The 15,552-nt window shown below is 36.2% G+C and overlaps 1 protein-coding gene across 1 annotated transcript in view; it reads right to left on the bottom strand.

Moving 5' to 3' along the window:
* PPARG (peroxisome proliferator activated receptor gamma) overlaps positions 1–15,552 on the bottom strand; it is a 126,536-nt gene that overhangs the window by 30,176 nt on the left and 80,808 nt on the right. The window contains exon 5 of the mRNA XM_068557219.1: positions 2,783–2,921. Coding sequence (XP_068413320.1) covers positions 2,783–2,921 — 139 coding nt within the window. The remainder of the gene's footprint in view (positions 1–2,782; positions 2,922–15,552) is intronic.

A 15,552-nucleotide genomic window follows, 5' to 3' on the forward strand; every position in this document is an offset into this window, starting at 1 on the left:
TTGATAAGTTGGTCGGTTATTACATTGAGGTCAATTCACATAAACCATTAAGAAAAAGACTTTCTATAAGAACGGAAACCTCATTACTGTTGGCCTCACACTGGCCAGAGCAAGGAATTTTAAGTAGTTACTACAATATCCTAGAAAACTTTGTATTTGGAAATGTTTCCTTCATCAGGATAATAGACAGAACTAATCAAAACCTACTTGTTGAGTTCCCCTTCATGTGTATAGATCAAATGGATGTTTTCTTTTCTGTGCAACCCATTCCCATCAAAACCCATGAAAAAGGATTTTCTTAATCATGTTTGCAAACCTGTAAATGCTGAACTGCATGTGTTTGATGCCATGACATTTAATTTCTTTCTTTCTTTCTTTCTCTCTCTCTCTCCCCCCACCTTTCTTTCTTTCTTCCTTCCTTCCTTTCTTCCTTTCTTTCTTTCTTTCTTTTTGCCTGTGCATGAACTAACCAAACACTCTACCAAGACTGCTCCTCTCTCTGAATAGAGTAAGCTAATTGTCATAAGAAGCCAAAAGATGACCTTATTATCAAGTTCATGATAGCTTTCTTTGACTTTTCTGGAAAGGTAAAATTATACCATCAATACTATATAGGTTGGACTTTAAATAGTATTTGCTTATAAATAATAAGAAATAGGAGATGTATTTTATGTGAATGTGTGCAAGCACTAGGAAATATATTTTTCTTCAATATGAAAAGTGACAAGTTTTAAAGGACAAAAAAATAAATAGCATTAAAAGCAAAACTGGCCTCCTTTCCTAGGCAGTCTTAGTAATAATGACCTTAAAGTCAAAGATTTCTTCATAAAGATAAAATAAGTTTATTGCAGGCTTCCCTGGTGGCACAGTGGTTAAGAATCTGCCTGCCAATGCAGGGGACACGGGTTCGAGCCCTGGTCCGGGAAGATCCCACATGCCGCAGAGCAACTAAGCCTGTGAGCCACAACTACTGAGCCTGTGCTCTAGAGACCGTGAGCCACAGCTACTGAGCCCGCGTGCCACAACTACTGAAACCCGCGTGCCTAGAGCCCGTGCTCTGCAATGGGAGAAGCCACCGCAATGAGAAGCCCGTGCACCACAACAAAGAGTAGCCCCTGCTCGCCACAACTAGAGAAAGCCTGCATGCAGCAACGAAGCCCCAACGCAGCCAAAAAAAAAAAACTTTATTGCAACTTGATTGCATCACCTAAAATATAACCCTTGAATTGAAAATGTACCCTTATGTTTTATGAAGTCTGAAATAAAAAGGAAACTGATGGAATTAAACCAGCAAACTATCTTGCAATTAATGACTGCAGTTGTATACACAGCAGATGTAATCAACTGTTGAGGAAAGTTGGACCAAATTTCCATCCTGTCTAGTATAGCTGATGGATCTATTCAAAATACATTCTTGCCTTTAGAGGAAATGGCCCCATATTATGATACAAATATAATTTTGTAAACTATTTTTAAAGGGTAGAAGATCAGTTCAATTAGTGATTCCCAAATATCTTGATTTCTGCTATAAAAACCAAACATCTGCATGATGGAACAAAAATTTAATTTTCACAGATGCTTTGGAGTCCTTATAGATGAAGACTGACTTCAAATATTATATCTTCTTAACCAGATTAGTTTGGAGAGAGGAAAAGGTAAAAGAAAAAAAAAAACAGGGTATATGATGACATGAGACTTCGGATTTAATTTGATTACTTTGGCATTTTATATCTCTTGAACCCATAATTATTTTGGAAAGAACTGACTAATTCTTGACAAATATAATACTACCAAATTACATCAAAATTATTTTTTGTGAGCCAGTCAACCAATGAGAGCCAAATTAAGAACTATTTCTTCAAACAGGGCTGTCTTCCATGATGTTACTGAGTTAGTGCTACAGTTCATGAAAACATGGGTCTTCTACAGTCCTTCCCTCAAGTCGACATTCCAAATCATAAGCCTGACTTTAGATACAGGTTTAAAAAGTAGAAAGTTTTACTCGCTTATGTTACTATGGATACATGAAGTTTTGTGGAACTTTAAAATATTTGCTTAATCCACATATTGTATGCTGCATAAAGTCAAGGAGAGTGTTCTACTCATTTTTGCATAGTAAAGAGAAAAAAGGACATATATCTAAATTCTGATATACCACTTAAGTTCCATATCCAGAAATCAGAATTTTCTTACATTAAAAGTAGAAACTACTATATATAAAATAGATAACTAATAAGAACCTGCTGTATAGCACAGGGAACTCTACTCAATACTCTGTAATGGCCTATATGGGAAAAGAATCTAAAAAAAAAAATAAGAGTGGATATATGTACATGTATAACTGATTCACTTTGCTGTCTACCTGAAACTAACACAAATTTGTAAATCAACTATACCCCCCAAAATTTTAAAAAAATAAAGTAGAAACTACTGATATATATAAGTAAAGTATAATCTGTTTTTAATACTATTAAAGCAACACAAAAAATTAACCACAACTATCATTACATTTGTTTCAGAATACTACAGTTATTCCCATTACCTCCCAGATTTCCCAGTCTTTTCTCCCATCATGGCAGATGCTCAACTATAAGAGAGAAGGATTCACATTTAAAGCTGAAAAATTCTGACCTAATTGAGAAACGTTTTATCAGCATTTAGTATTCTGAAATCTGGCAATCTGTGGAAAAACTGTACACGTTTTCAGCAACGGCCCTCATGTCTACTGATCTGGCAGCCATAATGAGAATAATAAAGTATGTGGCACTAAGGGTTCACTTACCATTATGAGACATCCCCACAGCAAGGCATTTCTGAAACCGACAGTACTGACATTTATTCCTACTTTTTTTGTGGATCCGACAGTTAAGATCACACCTATCATAAATAAGCTTCAATCTGATTGTCCTCCGGAAGAAACCCTGCAAAGGGATATGGAAAAAAAGGAAGCAAATTTTGAATGTTTGGGACAATGGCTAAAGGTACACTAGCCTGGGTATCAGAGGCTAAGGTAGGTTCTTGACACGTTCTGTCACTGGTGACTTTAGATAAATCACTTAATCTCTTTCAGTTTTCTCTGCTATAATATAAAGAACCAGAGGATCTCCAGTATCCTTTTTTTAGCTCTTAGACAGTGACCACAACCCACTGATGTCATTGAATGCATCTTGGCTCTACATCTGGATTTCAGCAAGCTCTAAGAAGTGCTCTGGATTTAATGTAATGCAAATAAAACACCATGTAATCAGTTCAGTCTCTCTGTAAATCATTCCAACAGCATGCCCCAGCCTTATAATTGTGCTAAGCAGTTTGGCAAAGTTATAGTCATTTCATTCTAAAACATGAGCAGGGCCAATAAAAATCCACATGTGGATAATTTTCTGGAATTCTCTATGTTGCATAATTTCCTACAGAATTGGTTTCATTTATTTATGCATTTGAAAGAGTGCTCCATAAACGCTGTAGCCTACAAACAAGAAGAGATAACAGAAAATAACATGCGAAGTAATACATAAATCCTCAGAAAATTGACAGCTATCTCAAAATAGCAAATATGTCCATTTGAGGCTGATTGAACTCTGCTACATTTACATATTTTTGAAAGACCTGAAAAAAAATTCTAATGAGAAACATTTTCTTACTCCATTTTTTTTTGTTGTTGTTCAGAATATTCCTACTCATTTCTATTGTGCTCATCTTCATGAAACTCATTTCTTAATTCTTTCAAATTTATCTGGCCCTGCTTGATACAAAAAGCACTGAATTAGGACTGACTCTACCACTGACATGCATTTTGACTTTCTCCAGATTTCTACCTTGAACTCTAGACAAGCATGTTCAGCTGCTTAATTGACATCTTTACTTGGAAATCTGACACCATCTCTAACCCAGCAGGTCCAACTGTGAAGTCCTAATCATACCCTGCAAGCTTATTTCACTGCAGCTCTCTCCATCTCAGCTGATACAACTCCATCCTTGAAGTCACTCTCAACTTCTTTCTCTCATGAGGAAAGCTCTTGCTCTAAATACACAATTGCCTGTTTCCCTCACTGCCTTCAAGTTGTGCTAACACCTCGACTTCTCAGTGAGGCTTATCTACCTTACTTCATACTGTGGCCTCCTTGGCAGTTCTTGTTCTCCTTTACTCCGTTCTTCTTTTTTCCCAATAGGCTTTATGACTTCCTAACATACCATATAATTTACTTATTATATTTATGTTTATTTTCTGCTCCTCCCCTACTGTCCAACTAAAATTGTGAGCTCCCTGGGAGAAGGGATGGTCTCTTATGCCCCTAGATGTAACCCAAACTCCAACAACAGTGCTACACTAAAATCTGTTGAGTAAATGTGTGTGTCATTTAACTTCCTTTCTAGGCCATCTCTGATATTTTGTGATTCTAAACCATGACTGAGATATTACAAGGCCACTGGCACACTCTTTTCCTTTCAGTTTTTGTTGCTATCTTATTAAACGTAATAATTACAAACATGCAGGAAATACATGTAACTATAAAACATAAGGTACTTATCACACATGAGCCCATTGTTCAACCCAAGATTTAAAATCATAACCAGCCACTTGCATGCACATATGAGTTCTTCCCTTATCCAACTCCTGCCTCTGTGGCCTCTTGAAAATATAATCATTATCCCCAATTTTGAGTTTATCATTTCCTTGACCTTTAAGAAAATATAGTTTTATCACACAATCTATAAAACTAAATAATACATGGCTTAGGTATCCTAGTTTGGGGGCTTTATTAAGTAGTATCATACTATATACAGGTATTGCAAATATATTCCCCTCTCTATGACTTACTATCCTTGAAGTTTACTATTTCAGTCTTTTTTTTTTTTTTTAACTTGTAAAGCTTTTCATTTTGCTCTCATTCTTGAAAGATCACAGGGCACTCAGTTTTTCCTCTTAACACTCTGAATTCCATTGTCCCTGTGCTTTCATTGTTTCTGTTGAGATGTCTGTTGTCAATTGACTTTGGTTGCATTTATATATTCTCTTTGTTTTTCACATTCTGCAGTTTTACTGCAGTGTGTCTAGCCATGGATTTCTTTCATTTATCTTCTTGCACATGGTTTCTGCATCATGGTTTCACTTGTTCATCAGCTCTCGTACTCCAATTAGTTAAGTGTTAGAATTTCTTTTCAATCCTTCAATATTTCCCAACTTCTCTTTTATATTTTTCATCTTCTTACCATTAATTACTCATTAATGTTGATCACGAAGGTAAACATCAGAAGAGCCAAATAAGATGACAAAAAATATATAATTACAATGGCAAAAGTAAGTAAAAGCAAACTCTTCTCACCAAAGTTCATCAGTAAGAAGAGTTCTGTACATTACTCTACTATTCATCACTAAAGAAGACATATTTTTAATATTCAAAGATCCTGTGAATACTTAAAGAACTAAAAGAGGTTTCAAATTCTAGCAGATTCTGGGTAGGACATATTCTTTAAGACATTGTTGGTCTCATTCTTAGTAATTTCTTTGCATATATCTTTCAGTTAAGTAATCCTTTCTTCTCCTGTTTCTAGTATGCTAATTAACCCTTGCATTGAATTTTTATTTCAATGATTGTATTTTTCACTTTTAGAAGTTTCACCTGTTTTCAAAGCTGTTGGTCAGATAGTCTATTATTGCTCATTCATTGCTATGATTCTGCCCTCTATCTTTGAACAATTCATACACAGCTGTTGTACATTCTGTATCAGGCAATTCCAATATCTGCTTTCCTTGGGTAGGGGTGGAGAGGTCTAAGTCTGTTTTTTTGTTTATTTGTTTACTTCTGGTGAATGTCATCAAGTTGATTGCCTACTTATGTGCTTGCTGACATTTTATTTTGAACTCATTTCTTGACCTTAAACTGTGAGAATCCTACAGGGTCTAAATTGGGAATTCTTTCCTCCAAAGAGAATTTAAAGATCCTTCTGTTGAAAGCCAGGAGTGCCACTGGCTTATGACTATTTCAGACTCTCTTGAGAATTGTGGCTCAACTCAGAAGCCCCAGACTCAGCTTCTCCTCACTGACGGCTCAGAATACTGACATAGGCATCTACCTGTGGGGCAATGCTGCACCTCAGTATTCCTGTGGGCATCTATCATGAGGAAACTCTGCCCTGCCCCTCCAAGTATGCCTGCAGCTACATCTCAAGACTTAGGATTTGTTTCTTTGTTTGTTTTGCTATTAATGTTTTGGAGAGTTTTCCCTACCTCTTGTGAGATCACTAATATCTCAAACAGTATGTCCTGTGTACGGTATGCTGGGAAGTTAAGCCTCTTTAATTCTCAAAGGGTTCTAAGAAGTTTTAAATATTTAAAAGCCATTTTCCCCCCAATGATTCACACAAGGCTAAAGTACAGAACTGTTGTCACTGATAAATATTGGTGAGAAATTTTGTTTTGATTTTTGCTATTGTGACCATATATATTTTATGATATCCTTGACTGCTTCTCTGATGTTCACTGTTAAAACCTAATATTAGTGGTTGAAAATGCTGCTTGGCTAGCTGACAGGCCCCAGAGTACTCACTTATTTGGCATGGTTGGAGAGGAAGGCTTTTTAATACGAGAATTATGTTTTTTAAGCTTAACCCTTATAATGTGATTTTTTGTTTTGAATCCTATGATGTCTTTCAAAGTGTATCACATTCTTTTTGTAATGATTCCAATGTTGAAGGATAATCATTCTGTATATCATTTACGTACTGACTATGCACCTAAAATCTTGAACTAAATATATACAGACTCCAGCACAAGCTTGGAACTTACTTTTACTTTTCTTTTAAGACTAAGTTCATGATAACCAACCGTTTTCTTACAATTTGACTCTTTCAAGAAATCTAGAGAGGAAGATACAAGGCTCTCAGTGTTTCTTCTGTAAAATTATTTCTTGACTTGAAGAACGAAGCAGGCTTCTCAAAAGTTTCTTCATATTGCCAATAAAGAAACACTCTCTAACAACACTCTTTTTTATTGGGTCAGCGTCCATAAAATGATGTGCAATTTCAACAGCTCACAGTTCTGATTATCATGAAGTCTGTGAACTGGTGTGATGGAGATGCATCAGTCAGCATTTCAGAAAATTGTTTTGTGTACATTTTTATTATAAAGTCTTCATATTTGCTTGTGAGAACGTAATGCCCATTTTTTTGGGTTTTTTTTTTTTTTTCTGCTTTAAAAAAAATTTCTCCAACCTCTCCTTCATTGCTTTACAAGTAACAAAACTTCAGGTGCAATGAGACCTAAGAGTGGTATTGTTAAGTTTACAATGAGATTAAACGCCCTGCATTCAGCTTTATCATAAAATGGTATGGCCCATAGAGGCTGAATCAACGAGCTGCCACTGGCACATGGGAATATACTAAAAACTCTTTCTGAGGTAGGAATACGAAAAATACATAGAAATACAAAAACAGATTACACTGTATTGTATGGTAGATTGTGCTTCCTTATGCCTTTAGCTAAGTCTATGGTTCTAAAATGATCTTTCACTAAAGACACAAAAATATGATGAAAACCTACTAGAGAAAAAAATAAGTGTCCAATTTGTAAGCAATAAATGCCAGCTTAGCAAGCTGTAGAGTTTGTTAGTCTTTCAGTAGCTACAGGTTATACATTACCTAAATCTGTAATGTTAATAACCAAATACTCCATCACTGTTTCCCTGTAATCCAAACCCAATCTTTTTATTCCTATCTGAATTTTGGCAAGGATCACCAACATAAACCTGTTCCACTGGCATTGTAAAGTTGTTTAAGAAGACCTACTGACAGTTATCTTAAGGATTATAACTATTTTTTGCAATCTATAAATTAGTTTGCAGGTTTGTGGTCAACTGTATTTTAATTATGGGTATATCCCACATTCTACTGAAATGACAAATGTTAAATTGCCAAAGCACCTTTCAGAAAACACATACAGGTGAGTCTTACACATGTGTTAATTTCATTTTCACTGAGTACTGTTGATGACCTAAGGTGATGTCTTTGATTACTGACAGCCACTGGTCTAATTTAGCTGCATTCAGAGTGTGGCAGCAATTCTGTTTAACTCCATAGTAGCAAAGAATGAGTCAGTATGTCTTCAGCCTCATTCCTTGTAACAGTGGTTCTCAAACTTTTTGGTCTCCATACTCCTTTACTCTTGCAAATTGCTGAGGTTTCCAAAGAGCTTTTGTTTATGTGGGCTATACCTATTAGCATTGATCAGAATAGAAATAAAACCTGAGAAATTACTATGTACAAGAACACACAGGCCACATTCCATCAGGCATCAGAACTATGCTAACATTCCATGTCATGCAGTTTCTGGAACACTCCACTTACACTCCTGAGAATGAAAAAGGCAAATAACAACTTATTATAATTATGAAAATAGCGTCAACCTCATGGGTGTCTTGAAAGGGTCTTAGGGACCCCATTCCCAGACCACAATTTGAGAACTGATGACTTATACTTGGAGAAGCCAAATTACATTATTCCTCTAACATTTTTCTTGTTCTTAACTTTAAAATGACCAGATGTCTATTTTCCCTTCCAAGGATAGCATAACCTTCCTTGCATTTTAGTCTAGGAAGTCTGTAATCTATATTTTGAATGGTTTCCAAGTTACTGCAGGTTACTATACAATACTGTTAATTTTTTTCTACTGCTTTTCTTTATTTGTTTATCTCTGGTAGGTGAAGGACTCCCCTAGATTCCCCTAGTTTTAAGTGTTTATTCTCCATTTTTGCCTTAGAACATTTCTGTTTGTAACTCGAGGGCACTTGGGTTTTCTTCTCCCTGTTTTCTTTTTGCTACTTTGCTTCTTTGCTTTCTTTTATCTTCTAAGTTTTTATGCCCTCAGAACATAGCTACTTACAATATTTGTCTTTCAATTTTTAGCTGTTCTCAGAAATGTTAAAACTCTCTACAGGCAGAAGCAAGAAGAACTACAATCCTGCAGCTTGTGGAACAAAAACCACATTCACAGAAAGATAGACAAGATGAAAAGGCAGAGGGCTATGTACCAGATGAAGGTACAAGATAAAACCCCAGAAAAACAACTAAATGAAGTGGAGATAGGCAACCTTCCAGAAAAAGAATTCAGAATAATGATAGTGAAGATGATCCAGGACCTCGGAAAAAGAATGGAGGCAAAGATCGAGAAGATGCAAGAAATGTTTAACAAAGACCTAGAAGAATTAAAGAACAAACAAAGAGATGAACAATACAATAACTGAAATGAAAACTACACTAGAAGGAATCAATAGCAGAATAACTGAGGCAGAAGAACGGATAAGTGACCTGGAAGACAGAATGGTGGAATTCACTGCTGCGGAACAGAATAAAGAAAAAAGAATGAAAAGAAATGAAGATAGCCTAAGAGACCTCTGGGACAACATTAAATGCAACAACATTCGCATTATAGGGGTCCCAGAAGGAGAAGAGAGAGAGAAAGGACCAGAGAAAATATTTGAAGAGATTATAGTCGAAAACTTCCCTAACATGGGAAAGGAAATAGCCACCCAAGTCCAGGAAGCGCAGAGAGTCCCATACAGGATAAACCCAAGGAGAAACACGCCGAGACACATAGTAATCAAATTGGTAAAAATTAAAGACAAAGAAAAATTATTGAAAGCAGCAAGGGAAAAACGACAAATAACATACAAGGGAACTCCCATAAGGTTAACAGCTGATTTCTCAGCAGAAACGCTACAAGCCAGAAGGGAGTGGCATGATATACTTAAAGTGATGAAAGGAAAGAACCTACAACCAAGATTACTCTACCCGGCAAGGATCTCATTCAGATTCGATGGGAGAAATCAAAAGCTTTACAGACAAGCAAAAGCTAAGAGAATTCAGCACCACCAAACCAGCTCTACGACAAATACTAAAGGAACTTCCCTAAGTGGGAAACACAAGAGAAGAAAAGGACCTACAAAAACAAACCCAAAACAATTAAGAAAATGGTCATAGGAACATACATATCAATAATTACCTTAACCGTGAATGGATTAAATGCTCCAACCAAAAGACACAGGCTTGCTGAATGGATACAAAAACAAGACCCATCTATATGCTGTCTATAAGAGACCCACTTCAGACCTAGGGACACATACAGACTGATAGTGAGGGGATGGAAAAAGGTATTCCATGCAAATGGAAATCAAAAGAAAGCTGGAGTAGCAATACTCATATCAGATAAAATAGACTTGAAAATAAAGAATGTTACAGGAGACAAAGAAGGACACTACATAATGACCAAGGGATCAATCCAAGAAGAAGATATAACAATTATAAATATATATGCACCCAACATAGGAGCACCTCAATACAGAAGGCAACTGCTAACAGCTATAAAAGAGGAAATCGACAGGAACACAATCATAGTGGGGGACTTTAACACCTCACTTACACCAATGGACAGATCATCCAAAATGAAAATAAATAAGGAAACAGAAGCTTTAAATGACACAACAGACCAGATAGATTTAATTGATATTGATAGGACATTCCATCCAAAAACAGCAGATTACACTTCTCAAGTGTGCACGGAACATTCTCCAGGATAGATCACATCTTGGGTCACAAATCAAGCCTCAGTAAATTTAAGAAAATTGAAATCATATCAAGCATCTTTTCTGACCACGCTATGAGATTAGAAATGAATTACAGGGAAAAAAACATAAAAAACACAAACACATGGAGGCTAAACAATACGTTACTAAATAACCAAGAGATCACTGAAGAAATCAAAGAGGAAATGAAAAAAAATACCTAGAGACAAATGACAATGAAAACACGACGATCCAAAACCTATGGGATGCAGCAAAAGCAGTTCTAAGAGGGAAGTTTATAGCTCTACAAGCCTACCTCAAGAAACAAGAAAAATCTCAAATAAACAATCTAACCTTACACCTGAAGGAACTAGAGAAAGAAGAACAAACAAAACCCAAAGTTAGCAGAAGGGAAGAAACCATAAACATCAGAGCAGAAATAAATGAAATAGAAACAAAGAAAACAATAGCAAAGATCAATAAAACTAAAAGCTGGTTCTTTGAGAAGATAAACAAAATTGATAACCATTAGCCAAACTCATCAAGAAAAAGAGGGAGAGGACTCAAATCAATAAAATTAGAAATGAAAAAGGAGAAGTTACAACAGACTGTGCAGAAATACAAAGCATCCTAAGAGACTACTACAAGCAACTCTATGCCAATAAAATGGACAACCTGGAATAAATGGACAAATCCTTAGAAAGGTATAACCTTCCAAGACTGAACCGGGAAGAAATAGAAAATATAAACAGACCAATCACAAGTAATGAAATTGAAACTGTGATTAAGAATCTTCCAACAAACAAAAGTCCAGGACCAGATGGCTTCACAGGTGAATTCTACCAAACATTTAGAGAAGAGCTAACACCCATCCTTCTCAAACTCTTCCAAAAAATTGCAGAGGAAGGAACACTCCCAAACTCATTCTATGAGGCCACCATCACCCTAATACCAAAATCAGACAAAGATACTACAAAAAAAGAAAATTACAGACCAATATCACTGATGAATATAAATGCAAAAATCCTCAACAAAATACTAGCAAACAGAATCCAACAACACAGTAAAAGGATCATACACCATGATCAAGTGGGATTTATCCCAGGGATGCAAGGATTCTTCAATATACGCAAATCAATCAATGTGATACACCATATTAACAAATTGAAGAAGAAAAACCATATGATCATCTCAATAGATGCAGAAAAAGCTTTTGACAAAATTCAACACCCATTTATGATAAAAACTCTACAGAAAGTGGGCATAGAGGGAACCTACCTCAACATAATAAAGGCCATATACAACAAACCCACAGCAAACGTCATTCTCAAAGGTGAAAAACTGAAAGCATTTCCTCTAAGATCAGGAACAAGACAAGGATGTCCACTCTCACCACTATTATTCAACATAGTTTTGGAAGTCCTAGCCACGGCAATCAGAGAAGAAAAAGAAATAAAAGGAATCCAAATTGGAAAAGAAGAAGTAAAACTGTCACTGTTTGCAGATGACATGATACTATACGTAGAGAATCCTAAAAATGCCACCAGAAAACTACTAGGGCTAATCAATGAATCTGGTAAAGTTGCAGGATACAAAATTAATGCACAGAAATCTCTTGCATTCCTATACACTAATGATGAAAAATCTGAAACAGAAATTAAGGAAACACTCCCTTATACCATTGCAACAAAAAGAATAAAATACCTAGGAATAAACCTACCTAGGGAGACAAAAGACCTATATGCAGAAAACTATAAGACACTGATGAACGAAATTAAAGATGATACCAACAGATGGAGAGATATACCATGTTCTTGGATTGGAAGGATCAATATTGTGAACATGACTATACTACCCAAAGCAATCTACAGATTCAATGCAATCCCTATCAAATTACCAAGGGCAATTTTTACGGAACTAGAACAAATCATCTTAAAATTTGTATGGAGACACAAAAGACCCCGAATAGCCAAAGCAGTCTTGAGGGAAAAAAACGGAGCTGGAGGAATCAGACTCCCTGACTTCAGACTATACTACAAAGCTACAGTAATCAAGACAATATGGTACTGGCACAAAAACAGAAACACAGATCAATGAAACAAGATAGAAAGCCCAGAGATAAACTCATGCACCTACGGTCGACTAATCTATGACAAAGGAGGCAAAGATATACAATGGAGAAAAGACAGTCTCTTCAATAAGTGGTGCTGGGAAAACTGGACAGCTACATGTAAAAGCATGAAATTAGAACACTCCCTAACACCATACACAAAAAGAAACTCAAAATGGATTCGAGACCTAAATGTAAGACCGGACACTATAAAACTCTTAGAGGAAAACATAGGAAGAACACTCTTTGACATCAATCACAGCAAGATCTTTTTTGATCCACCTCCTAGAGTAGTGGAAATGAAAACAAAAATAAACAAATGGGACCTAATGAAACTTCAAAGCTTTTGCACAGCAAAGGAAACCATAAACAAGACGAAAAGACAACCCTCAGAATGGGAGAAAATATTTGCAAACGAATCAACGGACAAAGGATTAATCTCCAAAATATATAAACAGCTCATGCAGCTCAATATTAAAGAAACAAACAACCCAATCCAAAAATGGGCAGAAGACCTAAATAGACATTTCTCCAAAGAAGACATACAGATGGCCAAGAAGCACATGAAAAGCTGCTCAACATCACTAATTATTAGAGAAATGCAAATCACAACTACAATGAAGTATCACCTCACACCAGTTAGAATGGGCATCATCAGAAAATCTACAAACAGCAAATGCTGGAGAGGGTGTGGAGAAAAGGGAACCCTCTTGCACTGTTGGTGGGAATGTAAATTGATATAGCCACTATGGAGAACAGTATGGAGGTTCCTTAAAAACTAAAAATAGAATTACCATATGACCCAGCCATCCCACTACTGGGCATATACCCAGAGAAAACCATAATTCACAAAGACACATGCACCCCAATGTTCATTGCAGCACTATTTACAATAGCCAGGACATGGAAGCAACCTAAATGCCCATCGACAGACGAATAGATAAAGAGGTTGTGGTACATATATACAATGGAATGTTACTCAGCCATAAAAAGGAACGAAATTGGGTCATTTGTTGAGACGTGGATGGATCTAGAGACTGTCCTACAGAGTGAAGTAAGTCAGAAAGGGAAAAACAAATATCATATATTAATGCATGTATGTGGAACCTAGAAAAATGGTACAGATGAACCAGTTTGCAGGGCAGAAGTTGAGACACAGATGTATAGAACAAACATATGGACACCAAGGGGGGAAAGCTGCGGGGGGTTGGTGGTGGTGGTGTGATGAATTGGGCGATTGGTATTGACATGTATACACTGATGTGTATAAAATTGATGACTAATAAGAACCTGCTGTGTAAAAAAATAAATTAAATAAAATTCAAAAATTAAAAAAAAAATTTCAGAAAAAAAAAACCTCTCCTCAAATTATGATGAATAGAATCACAGTGAAACTATTTGCTTAAGCTTTCTAGTTTTCTAAGTGTTTTACCAGCCCATAAAAATAATAATTTATTGTGGAAACTTAACCAACCATACTTTTATTTATCAGCATAAATTACCAAGGTGACCAAAAGTGAAAGATTTCTTTGGGTATTTCTCAGAATTTAGCCACAATTTACTCAAAATTATATAAATCTAACTCAATAAAATGACATGTTCTTACTACTCCTTGGGAACATAATGATTTCATATAAGATCACAGATATTTTAGTTTGGTTTCAATCACAGAATGAATGGGTTTTCGTGTTTTAAACGAAAGCCATCTCTTGCCAGTAGTATTTCAAGGAGTCATTTTGGAATTTTAGAACTTAGAGATGAATAAGAAGCCCTTGGGGAGCTAATCTAACCGAGTTGTTTTACACACAAGGTGTCTGAGGGCTGAAGTGCTCATGTGATTGGTTAGGGACCTTGGGCAAGTGGCCAGGTGACCACTAGCTTGTCTCTTTCACTTTATTAAGTTGCCTTTGGAGTAATAAACTATTGGACTGAAGAGGTTTTAGAGATCACCTAATTCAACACCATCATTTTATACATGTGAAAACTTAGGCAGAATATGGTTTAAAAATGATAATATGCAAAAGCACCTTGCACAATATCTGGCGCATAGTAGAAATTCAATAAATATTAACTTCCTTTTTTGGCCCATGGTCCAGGTAGGAACCCAGATATTCTAACACCTACCTAACTGCTGTCATATATCTTTATTCTGAACAAAAAAGCCCAACTGAGGATTGAATCTGATCTTACCTTTTATAAGCAGCATTATTTTATAAGGTTAGTATTTATGAACAATTTATTCTGAGCCCTGGAGTATATAATAAGTGCCATTCGATTACTATTTTATTCATGGAGCCTATTAGAATTAATTCTTTTAAAAGACTAACTACATTTTAAAATATGAGTAGAGGGACTTCCCTGGTGGCTCAGTGGTTAAGAATCCGCCTGCCAATGCAGAGGACACAGGTTCGAGCCCTGGTCCAGGAAGATCCCACATGCCGCGGAGCAGCTAAGCCCGTGCGCCACAACTATGGAGCCTGCGCTCTAGAGCCTGTGAGCCACAATTACTGAGTCTGCGTGCCACAACTACTGAAGCCCGCACACCTAGAGCCCTGTGCTCCACAACAAGAGAAGCCACCGCAATGAGAAGCCCGCGCAATGCAACGAAGAGCAGCCCCCGCTCGCCACAACTAAAGAAAGCCCGCGCACAGAAACAAAGACACAACGCAGCCAGATAAATAAATTAATTAATTAAATAAATTAAAAAAATAAAAATAAAATAAAATATGAGTAGATTAACACTTTCTTAATAATTGGGCAGAATATTACTAAATGAACTTTCCAAAATACCCTTTTTCACAAAGAAAAGAGGTGAGGAGAAAGAGTACCTCCTTTCCAAAATAGTTACATTGCTTTGCCTGCTCATAACACATAGCTCAAACTGAT

Source organism: Eschrichtius robustus, chromosome 12 (assembly GCF_028021215.1).
Source record: "Eschrichtius robustus isolate mEscRob2 chromosome 12, mEscRob2.pri, whole genome shotgun sequence".
Taxonomy (NCBI): domain Eukaryota; kingdom Metazoa; phylum Chordata; class Mammalia; order Artiodactyla; family Eschrichtiidae; genus Eschrichtius; species Eschrichtius robustus.